Below are 14,368 nucleotides of genomic sequence, written 5' to 3' on the forward strand. Positions count from 1 at the left end.
AGTCTTTCAAGAAAAAAGGAAATGCAAACTATGACAAGAAAGATGATAGTGAAGCTTATAATTATTGTACTAAAACCTAGATATGGGGGCACCTGGATGGCTCAGTGGGTTAAAGCCTCTGCCTCCAGCTCAGGTCATGATCTCAGGGTCCTGGGATCGAGCCCCACATCGGGCTCTCTGCTCAGCAGGGAGCCTGCTTCCCTTCCTTTCTCTCTGCCCGCCTCTCTGCCTACTTGTGACCTCTGTCAAATAAATAAATAAAATCTTAAATAAATAAAACCTAGATATGTGTCCTAAAAATGCTAGCTATGTGAGAATTGAGCGGCATTTTGATGATGCTCAGAAAGTTCCAGGAAGCTTTTGGAGACACATAGCAGTGAGGTTGAATGATAGTTTTGCCTGGGGACGTCTATGGGAAGGCCAATGCCCCCCAACTTCTAGGGAATGCCATGGTGGCATGTCACCATTTCCAGAGAGCTCTAGAACTGGCTCACAAAAGTGTTCAGGCACAATAGGATATATATGAGCATGAGAAAAGAACAGAAACCGATTCTGAGAAGCAGGATTTTTGGCAAGTGGTTTTCAGCATGGATGGTGCCCTAGAGTTTGCCCCATCTGCCGTTGCTTCAAAATTACCAAAGCACAATATTTAGCCATGCTGGGTCATTATCTAGAAGGACAGTCTGCGGCCGGTGACATCCACTACGGGTCATGCTCTGTGTGTAGGAGGTCTCTGTCATTATTAGGAAGACTGCATTGAGAAAGTAGTTCAGTTTTTTGCACAGGCTTCCAAGGTGACTCCTGACCACAAAAGTGGCTGCCTTGCTCACAGAAATGCCAAAGCCCTTAAAGCAGAGAAAGAAGGTGGGAATAAAGCATTTAAAGGAGGAAATGACAAGCTGGCCTATGAGCTACATACAGAAGCCCCAGGGACAGACCCCCAACAATATAAAAACAAATGCCGAACCCTGCTGTAACTGGGGTATAGATCATTCCAGGCTCGGGAGACTAGATGGTGCAAGAGAAGTTTGCACAAACAAATGCAGTGAGGCTTGGGGCCACTTAATTAAAAGCGTCCTTGGGAAAAGCTCAGTGTTACATGGATACAGAACAATTTCAAAAAGCAGGACGGGACTGCGGAAAAGTGTATCAGACAGAGAAAACATAAGAACATGCCAGCTCCTAAAACATTGTGCAGCCGGAGCTGAAGGAAAGCCTACTACAAGGTTCTGGGAGTGGACGTGAATGGCTCTGAGGACAAAGATCAAGAAAACTCCGCAACAAGCCTTGAAGCACCATCCAGACAGCCCAGGGGGAGCCAGTGCTAAAGTGGAGGAGGAGGAGGAGAGAACGTTCGAGGAAGTCAGCAAAGCTTTTGCTCTCCTCCCCGATCCCGGGAAGTAGACTCACTTTGACACTGGACTGGACGCGGATGAGGAGGACAAGCATCTGGTCCAGGGAACTTACTTTTTCACTTTGGGTAACAAGAGGAAGCCCTCTAGAACCCGGAGAGTGTGGATTTGCCCAGTGTGACCTGGAATGTGAACACAGCTCACCTGCTCTCTCCTCATCTCTGTGTACTCGGAGCACCGTGGCTTTTTCCGTTGGATCGCCTGGGTCTGTGTGAGTGGGTGAGGGAAAGGGGGCCGGCGCCAAGTAGGGGCGTGGGAGTGGGGAAGGGGATGGACAGGGAAACAGCTTGCGAATTATTGTTTTCCTGTGTAACTTTATTTAAAAAGGCAAAAAAAAAAAAAGTGGGGCACCTGGCTGGCTCAGTTAGCTGAGCATGTGACTCTTGATCTCAGGGTCATGAGTTTGAGCCCCATGTTGGGTATAGAAATGACTTAAAATCGAAATCTTTAAAATTTTTTTTCCAAATTAAAAAAAAAAAAAGGAATGAAATGCTGAAAGGTACCATGTCCTAGGCTGTTTGGGCTGCCATAATAAAATGCGATGGATTGGGTACTTAAAGAACAGAAGGGCACTCGCTCACAGTTCTGGAGGCTGGAGGTCCGAGCTCAGGGACCAGCATGGCTTGTCTCTGGTGTGGACTCTCCCCGTGGGCTGCAGGTGATCGCCTCATCGTGTGCTCACATGACCTCTTCCCTGGGCGGGGTGGAGGGGGCGTGCAGAGAGAGAAGGAAGCTCTCTGTCTAGTGGCTCTTCTTATAAAGTCACGAATCCCATTATGGGGGCCCCACCCTTGTGGCCTCATCTAATCCTAATTACCTCCCCAAAGTCCCATCTCCCACCACACCGGGGGCTAGGGGTACAACCTAGGAAGTTAGGGGGACACATTGAGTTTATCACACAGTACGAGATGAACGAACCCTGAAAACATTACACTAAGTGAATGAAGCGAGTCCTAAAGGACCACATACTGTGTGACTCCATTGATAAGAAATGTCCAGAAGAAGCAAATCCATAGAGACAGAAAGCAAATTTGTAGGTTGCTTGCCAGGGACTGGATGGGGGGAAGAAATAACAGAGACTGCAAATGAATACAGTTTATTTTGGGGGTGATGAAAATGTTCTGAGGGGCGCCTGGGTGGCTCTGTGGGTTAAGCCTCTGCTTTCAGCTCAGGTCATGATCTCAGGGTCCTGGAATCGAGCCCTGCATCAGGCTCTCTGCTCGGTGGGGAGCCTGCTTCCCCTCTCTCTGCCTGCCTCTCTACTTGTGATCTTGGTCTGTCAAATAAATAAATAAATAAAATCTTTAAAAAAATGTTCTGAAAGTAGATTGTAGGTGATTGTTGTACAACTTTGTGAATCTACTAAAAGAATCCCACGGAATTATACACTTGGAAATGGCAAATTTTATGGCCTGTGAAGTTTATCTTAATATTTTAAAAAAAAAATTGAGACACATCAATCAATGGACCTTGTTAGACTCTCAATACAATCAGAGAAACTTAAAAAAAAAAGAGACAGATATTTTTATTTTTAAAGATTTTTATTTATTTAACAGATCACAAGTAGGCAGAGAGGCAGGCAGGGTGGGGGGAAGCAGGCTCCCCAATGAGCAGGGAGCCCGATGCGGGGCTCAATCCCAGGACCCTGAGATCGTGACCTGAGCCAAAGGCAGAGGCTTAACTCACTGAGCCACCCAGGCGCCCCAAGAGACAGATATTTTTAAAACAATCAGGGAAAATTGAACCTGGATTCTGTATTTGATGATATCAAGAATTCTTTTTTTTTTTTTTTTTTTTTTTTAAATTTGACAGATCACAAGTAGGCAGAGAGGCAGGCAGAGAGAGACAGGAGGAGGCAGGCTCCCTACTGAGCAGAGAGCCCGATTCGAGATTCGATCCCAGGACCTTGAGATCATGACCGGAGCCGAAGGCAGAGGCTTTAACCACTGAGCCACCCAGGCGCCCCAATATCAGGAATTCTTGATTTGGGAATGTGCAATAGTAGTAACGTGATTATAGTTTTTTAAAATGTCGCATTCACAACTGAACTGCACAGAACATTCCAGCATATACTATCTTACATACCTGTCCCCTGTGTGAGCTTCCTAATGCCAGCTGTCAGCCTGGGGGGTAGCTGAGGGTGGCGTGGCAGAGGCACGTTCTCAAGCTCCTCTCCCTCTCCCGTGAGAGAGGCGGTGGGGGGGACAGGGGTGCCCTCTCAGGTGTGGGGAAGACCACTCTCTGAGGCAGATGGCTGTCAGGCCACTGGTCTGGCCCCATTTGCCGGGAAAAGGCCTACTTTCCTCCGTGTCACCCCAAAGGCTCTAGCTCCCGGGTCATCAGGCGACTCTGCTCCGTGTCTCCCTCAGCTTTCCCACATGTGCTCCATTCTGGAGGGGCTCCAAGGCTAGAGCCACAGAAGGCACCCAACTTCTGACTCTCTGGTGTGGCGTGAAGGCGGCTGCGACCCCATTTCTTCCTTTCTTGGCTTCTCCGTCAGGGCCTGGGGGTCTGGGATGTATGGTGGGGTTCGGGACCGAAGGCCTTTCGGGGAGATTCGTGCGTGAGGAGACTGCCCAGAGAGCTGCGGTTTTCACCTCCTGGCAGCCCGAGTCCTTCAGGTACTTGACCTGCTTGCAACCTCACCTCCTTCAGGAAGCTCCCCGGATTGAACCCATGCAGCCATTCCTTGCTCGGTCCTGCTTCTGTTCAGGCCCGTGTCTGTCAGCTGGTGTCCTTGTAACTCACTCCTGGGCCAGCACTGCCCTTGGGACGTTCTGAAGTGCCTTCTCGCGTGCAGCCGGGTCGCCGGCCTCCGGAGTCTCCCCGGGGTCCCCGGCCGGGCTGGGGGTGCCGCGCACACAGACTCCCGGTGCCCGTGGCTGATGTCTGAGTGGCAGCCCTGCTCTTACATAATCCGTTTCTCTCCTCCTTTCTCCCTCCAGAGCCAGATTTCACATTGAGCAGCTGCAGACGGAGAAATCAGAGAAAGCACAACCCAGCCCCGGATTCCGAGGGGCCTGCTGGGGACTCTCTCCTCCGGCTTGAGAAGGAAGACCCCGAGGCCGGAGTCTCGGGCCAGGTCCCGCCAGCTGCCATGGGACTCGCGGCCGCCGCCCCCCAGCTGCCCTCCGCACGGCCAGGCAGATAAGGGCGGGCACTGCCCCAGGAGCACCTGCCGCCCCCTGCCGGGCAGCTCCTCTGTGGCCAGCCCTTCCCCAGCCTTGGGGCACCTTCGCTGACCCGAGGCCATGTAGGCCCCATTTGGGCCTTTGTGGAGAGACACACACGGCCGGGGACACCGCCTCTGCTCTCTGGGGGACACAGCGCGCCACCATGTCCTGGGGAATCGCCGGGCTGCACTGTGAGTACCGGGGTGGGGGGGGTGTCCGTGGAGACTGCCCCGGGGAGGCATTGGCCCAGAGCCGGGCTCTGGTGTAACCAAGGCAACCGGGCCATTCCTGCTGGTGAGAAGTTGAGATGCTTCCCAGCTTAACAGCCTGGGGACTCCGGTGGCCGCTCTCTGCCCTGGCTGTAGCCCACCGCGGCTCAGACCCGCAGTGCGGCTCCAGGTCCTGGGCTGGGTGGGCATGGTTAGTGGGTGGTCAAGGGGATGGGGCAGGCATGGGGTGCAAGGGGCAGCAGCACCTTCTCAGGCTGTCTGGTGCTGGGGTGCACGGGCTGTGGGGGCAGAGAGGAATTCTGGTCTCCCTGGGTGTGGCCAGCCGGGGGCGGGAGCTTGTGGAAGTGTCTCCCAAGACCCGTGGGAGAAGTGCCACCAGGTGCTGGAGGAGGCAGCCTGTTCCCTCCGCCCCTCCCTCCGTGACAGAACAAAATTAAGGGGCAGAAAGAGAACAGTGTTGTTGGTAAAAAGAAAAATAAGTTGAAATGAGGACAGAACGTGTCTAGAAGCCTCTCAAGCCTGTTGGTGGGAGGCCAGACCAAGATCCCTTCAGACTCCAGGCTTCGATTGAATTGACTCAAATTCAACACATTTTTCTGGTGCCTCCCACATGCCCACTGGAGAGTGACTGCCATGGCAACAAGGACTGGGCTAGCTCGTGCCCCTCTCCCCGATGCCTGGCGCCGAGGTAGGCGCTGGGAGCTGTGTGCCTTATGGATGAGGTCTGGGGTTTGATCCCGCAAGGGGTCCAGGCTGGCCCTTGTGGAGGGATACTGCAAAGGGTCGGGACACGCAGAACAGGCAGAAGGACCCAGACCAGGTGTTCTGGAAGCTTCCAGGTCACGAGGAGCAAGAAGAGTGGTGTGGTGAGGAGCTACTTGAGCAGACGGTGTTCACACAGGTGGATGTAGGAAGGTGAGGACAGTGTCTCAGGTAGAGGGAACAGCGTGAGTAAGGGTTCAGCCTTGGGACCATGAAAGGCCAGGCTGGAAAGCAGTTTTGGGCTCAGCTGGTGGAGGCCATAAAGGCCAGTTCATGAGACATCAGGGAGCCCTGGAAGGTTCAAGATCTGGGAGTGGGGTTGTGACTGGAAGTTACTCTGCTTTCGGAAGATCAGTCTGTGCTACTTGCTGGCCTTGCTGCGACCTTGTGGGCAGGAAGTGACGAGGGTCTGTTCTGGAGATGGCCCTGGGAGCAGAAGGCATGGTGGAGGCTGACTGCCCGCTGGGGCAGGGATGGGCTGTGGGGTGGGAGGCAGGGAGGTCTGCAGGTCGGGGGCTCGTAGAGGGGCTGGGTGCTGGAGAAGGATGGGCTGCCATAACAAATTGCCACAAACTTGGTGACTGAACAGAGCAGAAATTTCTTCTGTCCCAGGTGTGGAGGCCAGAAGTCTAAAATTAAGGTGGGGACAGGGCCACGCCTCCTGCGGAGCTCTGGGGAGACTCCTTTCTGCCTCTTCCTGCTTCTGGTGGTGGCTGGCAGTCCGTGGTTTGGGGTGCCATAGCTCTGGTCTGTGTCGGTCTCCTCTGGACTCTTTCTGCATGTCTCTCTGTCCTCTCCACTTCTTATGAGGACACTTGGTCATTGGATTTAAGTTGGGCCTTCATGTAATCCCCAAAGACCCCATTTCCTAATAAGGTCACATCTGAAGCCTGGGTGAATAAGGATTTTGGGGGGATGCTGTTCAGCCCTCTGTGCAGGTTCAGATTCGGTTGCTGCGGGTGGTAGACAAGCCCCCTTTGTCCCTCCGCAAGGATCTGTCCCCAGGAGAGGCGCTGCCCCTCCCCCTCCCAGCCAGGGATCTGAGAAGGGAGCTCCTTCCTCACTCGCTTTTTCTTCAGCCTCCTCTTCTGTCTTGGGGATGTCTACCTTCTGGAGGGTGACCTTCGGGTGACCTGGAGGGTGAAGAGCGGCCCCCTTCCCAGGTCAGGAGTGCGCTGGCGGTGGGGCTCTCTGGGGTTCAGAGCTGCTGTGAGGCTACAGCCATGCTGTCACTGACCATGGAGTCACTGGTTGCTGGCCTGTTTCTTGGGGTGGAGACAGCAGAAAAGGGGCTGAAATTTGGAGATGGTGGTCAGTCTGCAGATCTAAAGGAAGTCTGGGTCTGGCGGAAGGCAGATGACCCATGGACAAGGTTTCTGGCTCAGCCCATGCATGCCAGGATGGCTTTTTCTGACTTGTTCCTGCTAGGAGCCCACTTCTCTCAGGACAGGGCTGAGGGCAGCAAGGGTGGGACTTCAGGATGACTGGCCCATGGGAAGGAAGGCCAAGTGTGGACAGAGATACTGATTTTAAAGACAAGATGCAAATTCAGATTTTTACGTGAAATCTCTGTGAACTGAGCTGTGGCCCTTGGGACACCAGTTTGCAACTGTCTCTGGAGGTCGGTGGTTCTTCAAGTGTAGTCCCCAGATCAACAGCAGCAGCTTGGAACTTGCTAGAAATACAGATTCTCCAGGCCCACCCCAGACTTCCTGACTCAGACGCTCTGGGCCTTAACCAGCTTTACAGAAAATTCGGATGCATGCTCCTCATCCCTTGTTCAAGATGAACCCCCACAGTGCTCAGTAAACAAGACTATGTTGTGGCTGACTGCATTATGGACTCACATACTGGCGGCCAGTTTGTCTGGTCAAGACAATGAGTGAGGTAGACAGATGGTGCTAGAGACCGAGACTATGGGGGCTGGTTCAGGCAGGGGAGAGCCTGGTTGGGGCTTGGGGGGAGGAGTCTCGGTGAGACCTTCAGAGAGGTCTGCCATGTGAGAGGATACCCAGGGCAGAGGCAAAGTGTTAGCAAAAACTGCAAACCAGGAATGATCTCAGTTTGCTGTGGTGCCAAGCTGAGGGGCTTCATGATTTAGAGACAAGATAGGAAGCGGCAATGGTTCGGTTTGTGTTTATCTGGTCTTTTGTACAAAATCCAGTGCAAGCACTTGGGAAGAGACAAGAGAGAGGAAATGCAAGATGGGTTGCAAATTTGCAACCTTGAAAAATACGGTTGGCGGACTGCTGTGCGAGGAAGGGCTGGTGGGGCCAGCACATCCTGGACATGGGCTTGGGGCCATGTGGGGCACTCCTGGGGAGGATCCAGCCAGAGCCAGGACCGGTGGCAGCACTGAGAAGGTGGAGAGGTGGCCAGGAGCAGGCCCAGGCCAGGGAGGGAGTAAGCGTAAACATTCTCTGACAAGGTGGTTTTGATTGGTGACGTTCGGTAATGAACATGTGGGCCATTTACAGATTGTCATTCTTAGGGAGAGAATACCGCAGCAGGACTCTTTGTCCACAAGTCTTTTGGTGATGGCTCTCTTTCTTGTTTTCCTTCAGGCTTATCCCTAGAAATGAATTCAATGGGTCAAAGGATGTGAACATTTACAAAAATTTTTTTAAAGAGTATTTATTTGAGGCGGGGAGGGGCAGAGGGAGAGAGAGTCCCAGATAGACTCCCTGATGAGTACGGAGCCCAATGTGGGGCTGGATCTCATAACCCTGAGATCAGGGCCTGAGCTGAAACCAAGAGTCAGATGCTTAACCCGCTGCAAAACGCAGGCACTCCAGCAGGTCAAAGGATGTGAAAAATTTTTAGGCTTAATAGGTCAACGGGTGTGGACATTATTAAGTCCACCAATTTAAAAAATGGCCAAAATGCTTTCCAGGATAAGAGCACCTGCCTCACGACTTTGCCAGCACCAAGTGTTATGAAAATGAAATGGAAAAAAACCCTACTTTCCTTTTTGATAAGTGAAACATGGCATCTGATTGTTTTAATATGTATTTCTTTACTCTTTACTGGGGAGTTTTTTGGGGGATACGTCTCCTGCCCATCTGTGTTTTCTTTCTGCTCTGATGAGTCTGAAGTGTTTTCATATTTGTTGTAGACTCTCCGATATTTTAAGTGTGTTCGAGTCCAGGAAATCACAAAACCTGTTTTTGAAGTCACAGTGACCCCCCCAAGTGGTGAAAGCTGGTAATGTTCGAAGGCAGACCGTTGGCTGGTGGGGAGAAGCCTCAGCCCGAGAGTCGCAGGCTAGAGTCGCAGGCTTCCCCAGCATGAGCACCCTGGAAGGGCCACAGTGATTCGTGCGTCTTAGAGGGTTGTCAAGATCAGCTACAGCAGGGAGGGAAATGGCCCCAGTCACCCTAGAGTCATTTGCAGAGTTGAACGAGCCTCCGTGTCTCCTGAATCCCCAGATGCAAATGCAGACCCAGGCTTTGAGGACACTCCAGCCCTCGAGGGGGTGGGGGTCAAGGCTGCCCTGGAAAGGAGGTTGTGCCTACCCCCTGAGGAGACTTGACACCAACCTCAGGGTGTGACTGCTGGGGGGACTCTGCCTGCTGGGGGCAGGGGTGCACCAGCTGGACTGCTCGTGCTCACCTGGCCTTGCTGCCTGAGCCTGGACCCTGGAGGGGAGGGCGTCCTCTGGGCTCTGCGCCCTCACCTCTCCCATGGCCGGGAGAAGGGAGGGCACACCCAGGTGGCGGGGGTGTGGCACAGGGTGCTCATGTATTGCTGTTGGGTTCGGTCCACAGATCTCGGGATCCTCCTTGGCATGGCCTTGGGGAACGAGGGTTTGGAGATGTGGCCCTTGACACAGACCGAGGAGTGTGCGGTTACCGGCTTTCTGCGGGACAAGCTACAGTACAGGAACCGTCTTCAGTACATGGTAACTGTGTAGGCACCTGCCCAAGCCCCCGGGCTCCCAGGGTGTAGGACCTTGAGGGCCCCGCCGTGGGTCTGTGTCAGCCCTGAGCCCATGGCCTCTTTCTCCACGGCACGCACCAGTGTGCCTGGTTCCACACTGACTGTCCCCTCCCCTGCAGGTGTCCCCCCAGGCCCTTCACCCCTGCTACTTGATCTGACCTTTGATCCTTTCTCCCCATGCCGCTCACCCTGTGACTCACGAGTGGATTCCAGGAAGCCTTGCGGGAGTCCCAGGCACTTACTGGCAGGGCAGATAGATAAGGACCTGTCACTGTGGCTCTAAAAGTCTGTCTTTTTTCTTTTCTCCTTGACAGCTTTACTAGATGTCATTCACATACCACACTATTCACCCGTTTAAGTGTATGGCTCAGCAGTTTAAGTGTACAGCTCAGTATCCGGCAGAGCTCTGCAGCTGGCACCATAAGAAGTTTAGATCATCTTACTTGAGCTAGTTTTCCTCACCTCTAAGAAATATAGTACTCTTGGGCGTACTAGGTCCTCCAACCACTTCTTGGCCTAAAATTTCTGCCATCATAGGAACTCCACACTTTGTCTCAGCCTCCCCTGTGTCCCAGAGGAAGGAGAGCTGTCGTTACCCCAGGGGAGAGCGGAGGGCTCCTTCTCTCTCAAAGGCCACCGCTGCCATCAGCGGGCTGGTCCTTGGCCCTCTCCTCCTACAGCAGATTGTCTGGGAGCGGGGGGAGCCTGTCTGAGCCATTTCTGACTCTGACCTCATGGTTTGTTCTTGTACTTCCCCAGAAACACTACTTCCCCATCAACTACAGGGTCAGCGTGCCTTATGAGGGGGTGCTCAGAGTGGCCAACATCACCAGGCTGGTGAGAACCCCTCCTGGGCTGGGAGACCCCCTCCTGGGCGAGGAGACCCCCGCCTCCTGGGACACCCCATGGATCCAGCCTGAGAAGCACATTGGTCTTGGCAGGTCCTGCTGCGAGGGGCCTTTCCCAGCTCTGGGACCAAGCCTGCCCTTGGCTGAGGCCCCGAGGCTGCTCCTTGTTTACCATGGCTGCCTGTGCTCTGCTCCCTTCGTGGGGCCGCGTGGGGTGGGGGGTGATCAGAGCAGTGGCAGGGCGGGCCCGGAGGCACATGTCTGCTGGCCTCAGTGATCTCTCCTGTCCCCGCAGCAGAGGGCGCGGGTCAGCCAGCGGGAGCTGCGGTACCTGTGGGTCTGGGTGAGCCTCAGCGCTACGGAGTCGGTGCAGGACGTGCTGCTCGAGGGCCACCCGTCCTGGAAGTACCTGGAGGAGGTCCGCACGCTGCTGCTGGACGTGCAGCAGAGCCTCACGGTGAGCGGCGCCCAGCTGCCTGCGGGGCGGGGGACGCGCATGCGCGCATGGGTGGTGGCCAGGGATGGCTGAGGTGTGAACACGTGGAAAGTTTCAGCGTGTCCTAAAGGGCGTGGGAGAAATGAGAGAGGAAGACAGGGCCAGTGCCCGGTGGGTGGCCTTGGCTGGGGGCAGGAGAGGCTCTCTCTTGACCTGGGATCTTGGCCAAGTCCTCAATCCCTCTGGCTTTGTTTGTGGAGGCTCCTCTTGGGGGAGAGGAGAGGAAGCACGAAGAGGAAGAGCAATGAACACAGGTTTTAGGGTAAGGATGTGCTTATTTGTAAAGGTGGATACGTGATATCCTACGTTTGTTAAAGTCCACAGCTCGTACAGCGCAAAGTCAACTATGGGCTTGATGTCATAACAAGGTTCCCGATCATGGCCTGCCTGGCAGGGTTGATATGAGGCCTCTATAAAGCCGGCAGCCTAGGGTCGCAGAATCAGTGTGAGCCCCTGCAGGCCGTGGGTGTGCTGTGGGACCCCTCCCCTCCACCCCCATTTTGCCCTAGTCCCCAAGTAGGAGCCTGCCCCGGGAGCCCCACCTGCTGCCCAGCCAGAGCTGGGAGCTGCGGGGGACCCTGGAATTTAGGAGCCCACGCCTGCTGGGAGTTCTGGGGAGGCTCTGGTTTGGGCGGAGGCTCGGAGGCCCAGTGGTCTCCTCGGTGGCTCTCCGGTGCCCGTGGGCAGCATTAGTTGGAGCTGACCTGAAGAGACAGTTTTGCATCCTTGGTTTTCCTCGAGAGAGCCCCGACTCTGAGCTCTTGGGAGCTGTGGAGGAGGTTGGGGGCGGGCTGAGGCTGGGGGCCCGGGCCCCCCAGGTTGTTCACATTTAACTGGCTCTAAGTACGTCTTCATTCTCATGGAGTTAAGGGTCTGTGCCCCGCTCCGAATATGCCCAGCATCCAGTGGGTAGTCTGCTCTTCCTGCCAGGGACTGGGCCATGGGGATGGGCGCCTCCTCTCTCCTGCCACGCTCACTGCTCTTTCAAAGCCTTTGTAGACTGTTTTTTTTTTGAGTTGCTGTGAACAGGACTGCTAACTGGTGGAATAATACAGAAGTTCTCCTGCCACAGGCCTGGGGCCAGAAACCCTGCACTCAGGGTGGCAGCAAGGCTATGCTCTCTCTAAAGGTTCTGGGGAGGAGGGACACTTCCTGCCTCTTCCCTGCCTCTGCTGGCCGCTACTGCTGTCGGCTTGTGGCCACATGTCCTTCACGTGGCCCTTCCCTCGGGTGCCCCCCTCTTACAAGGCCGCCAGGCACTGGATTTAGGGCCTACCCTACATTCATACTGATCTCATCTGGAGATCCTTAATTATATCTGCAAACGTCCTGTTCCCAAATACGGTCATGGTCACAGGTCCCAGGGTTGGACATAGTTTTTTTGGAGGGGGAGGTTGGGGGAGGGGCAATTCAACCCAGTATACTACCTTGAGGACGGTCTTTCCCAGGCTCAGGCCCTGCATCTCCATTCTAGGCCATGTCCCCTGTACCAGCTCTGGCCCCCTGTTCCGTCCCCGGGTGTGCCTGCCTGCTCCCCAGTGTTCCCTGTCGTTGCATACGGTGGACAGAAGCACCCTGAGCTTGGAGCCGGAGACTGGCCGGGCCAGTATGCCTGGCAGCCAGGTGTCCTCATGAGGGTCCCTTGTCTTGTTCCCTGCAGGCAGTGCAGATCTTTGAATCCTGGACAGTCTCCCGGACCCAGGACCCCTTCCTTATGAGCTGGTGGCCAGGCCTGGGCTGGGACAGCAGGGATGTCCCCTACTTTCCCCCATCCCGGACTGCTTCCTGCAGTCATTTTTCCAAAGATGGAAAAACAGGAGCCTCTGTGTGGGGCTTGGGTGAAGGGTGTCGAGGTACCTTGTCGCCTGCAGGAAGCAATAGAGAAGTTACCCATTGGCCTTCTGGTCACCGTTAGTCCCCTTCCTCCGGGGCTAGAGCAGCTCCAAGCAGGGCAGTTTCCAGGGTTCTCCTGGGATGTGGCCCTGCCTCTTCCCTGGGGTTGGGGCGGTGGTACCCATGGTCCTGAGGGCCTCCTCCCTTCCAGGATGTGGAGGTCGGCCCCAAGGTGGACGCAACAGTGTCACTCCTGAGTGCCCCGAGGCTAAGCCTGAAGCTGGTGCGACCCAAAGCCCTCCTGGACAACTGCTTCCGGGTCATGGAACTGTTGTACTGTTCGTGCTGTAAGGAACAAGGGGCTGGGGCTGGGGGCTGGACCCCAGGTTTCTGAGCTCGGGTCACTGAGCAGAGCCAGGGCTCTCCTGGGCTTGCCCTCCACTCCCCGGGGCTATAAGGCACTTCTGCAAGCCAAGAGGAGCCCCGGGTATGGGGATGAGAACAATGTGGCGTGGGCTGGGGACGGAGAGGGCTGTTGACCACTCCTGCAGTCTTTTTTGTTCCCCCCCCCATGTCTCCTGCAGGTAAACAAAGTTCTGTCCTAAACTGGCAGGATTGTGAGGTGCCAAGCCCTCAGCCCCACAGCCCGGAGCCCTCATCGCAGTGTGCGGCTGCCCAGACCTACCCTCTGTCCCAGCGGCCCCCTACCTCCCTCCCTCGCTTCCCAGGATCCGAGATCAGACCCCCGGCTCAGTGAAACTGCTGAGGGCACAGGCAGAGACCTCTTGCCCCGAGAGGCCCGTGTGGTGACTTATATGGGAAAGCTCGAGGTGCTTCCACAGTTCGGTTGAACCTGAGACTTCTCTGGGCCGTGGTGTGGAGCCCCCTACCCGCCTTGAGAGGAACCCCCAGGAGAGTGTTTTTCCTTTGAGGGGATTCTGTGCCTGAGAAGGGCTCAGCTCCCCGCATTCTGTACCTCACCTGGTCTCCCCTAGGGCAGCGGGGGTCTGGGGGTACCTGAAGGGGTACAGAGGTCTCTCCTCTTCCTGCACCACCTGGGCTGCCTACTGGGCCTGGGGGCGTTGCCGAGTGTCTCCTGTGGCCTGCAGAGGCGAGAACTGTGCCGGGCAGGCGGGCGAGCATGGGGAGGGAGGGGGCCGGGCCACACACCCCGTCTTGCCACAGTGGATGCTCTTCCAGTTCCTTATATTTTCTATTAAACACTTGCTTGTTTTGTTTCGGTTTGGTTTGCATCTGCAAAGATGAACCCCAGAGGCCTGAGAGCCCCTCTGCGGCCTCCATGTTCCAGTTCCAGGACTCAGGAGACAGGTGGGCTGGTCGGGCCCTGGGACCTGGGTCTCAAGATTTGGATTTGGAATGGATGAAGCCTTAGCCTGGAGGCCTGGAAATGGTCTTTGAGGGCCTGAGTTCCTTCCACACCTGCCTGAGCTGCCGGGGCCTCAATGAGACGGAGACCGAGGGGCAGAGGGTGTTAGGCTGGTCCTCCTCTGTGCCCCCTGGTCGCCCTCCCTGGCTCCATCTGCCTGGGACAGGGTGCAGGTGTTCAAAAGCATAGGTCCTGGCACCAGACCCGGCTGCTCCTGCCCCCCTGCACATGGAGCCTGGGTGCCCCTGCCCCAGGCCCGATCTGGGGTGGGCTGGGGCTGCAGGGCTG

At 55.4% G+C, this 14,368-nt stretch overlaps 1 protein-coding gene and 1 pseudogene across 4 annotated transcripts; both read left to right on the forward strand.

The window, feature by feature from the left end:
• The first annotated feature begins 286 nt into the window (after positions 1-286).
• On the forward strand, positions 287-1,533 carry LOC125089062 (dnaJ homolog subfamily C member 7-like; annotated as a pseudogene).
• A 3,110-nt stretch (positions 1,534-4,643) lies between these two features.
• Positions 4,644-13,931, forward strand: IL34 (interleukin 34). Of its 4 annotated transcripts, none has more exons than XM_047710869.1 (6): positions 4,644-4,776; positions 9,345-9,478; positions 10,276-10,353; positions 10,660-10,821; positions 12,905-13,040; positions 13,278-13,931. In XM_047710869.1, exons 1-6 carry the CDS (start codon positions 4,749-4,751, stop codon positions 13,448-13,450), a joined length of 711 nt encoding a protein of 236 aa, XP_047566825.1. In that variant the 5' UTR covers positions 4,644-4,748; the 3' UTR covers positions 13,451-13,931. The 4 variants fall into 4 exon arrangements, with proteins under 4 accessions (XP_047566825.1, XP_047566823.1, XP_047566826.1 ...); XM_047710867.1 differs by lacking the exon at positions 4,644-4,776 and adding an exon at positions 5,057-5,503 and having other exon boundaries at positions 10,663-10,821; XM_047710866.1 differs by lacking the exon at positions 4,644-4,776 and adding an exon at positions 5,087-5,503.
• Positions 13,932-14,368: the final 437 nt, after the last annotated feature.

Source organism: Lutra lutra, chromosome 17 (genome assembly GCF_902655055.1).
Source record: "Lutra lutra chromosome 17, mLutLut1.2, whole genome shotgun sequence".
Taxonomy (NCBI): domain Eukaryota; kingdom Metazoa; phylum Chordata; class Mammalia; order Carnivora; family Mustelidae; genus Lutra; species Lutra lutra.

What these genes read in the sequence shown, in the direction of transcription:
- IL34 (XM_047710866.1), top strand. Translation starts at nt 5,449, where the DNA reads ATGGCAACAAGGACTGGGCTAGCTCGTGCCCCTCTCCCCGATGCCTGG. An exon ending in TGGCCAACATCACCAGGCTG is followed by an intron (nt 10,354 to 10,659) that starts GTGAGAACCCCT and finishes CTGTCCCCGCAG; the next exon opens with CAGAGGGCGCGGGTCAGCCA. An exon ending in ACTGTTGTACTGTTCGTGCT is followed by an intron (nt 13,041 to 13,277) that starts GTAAGGAACAAG and finishes TGTCTCCTGCAG; the next exon opens with GTAAACAAAGTTCTGTCCTA.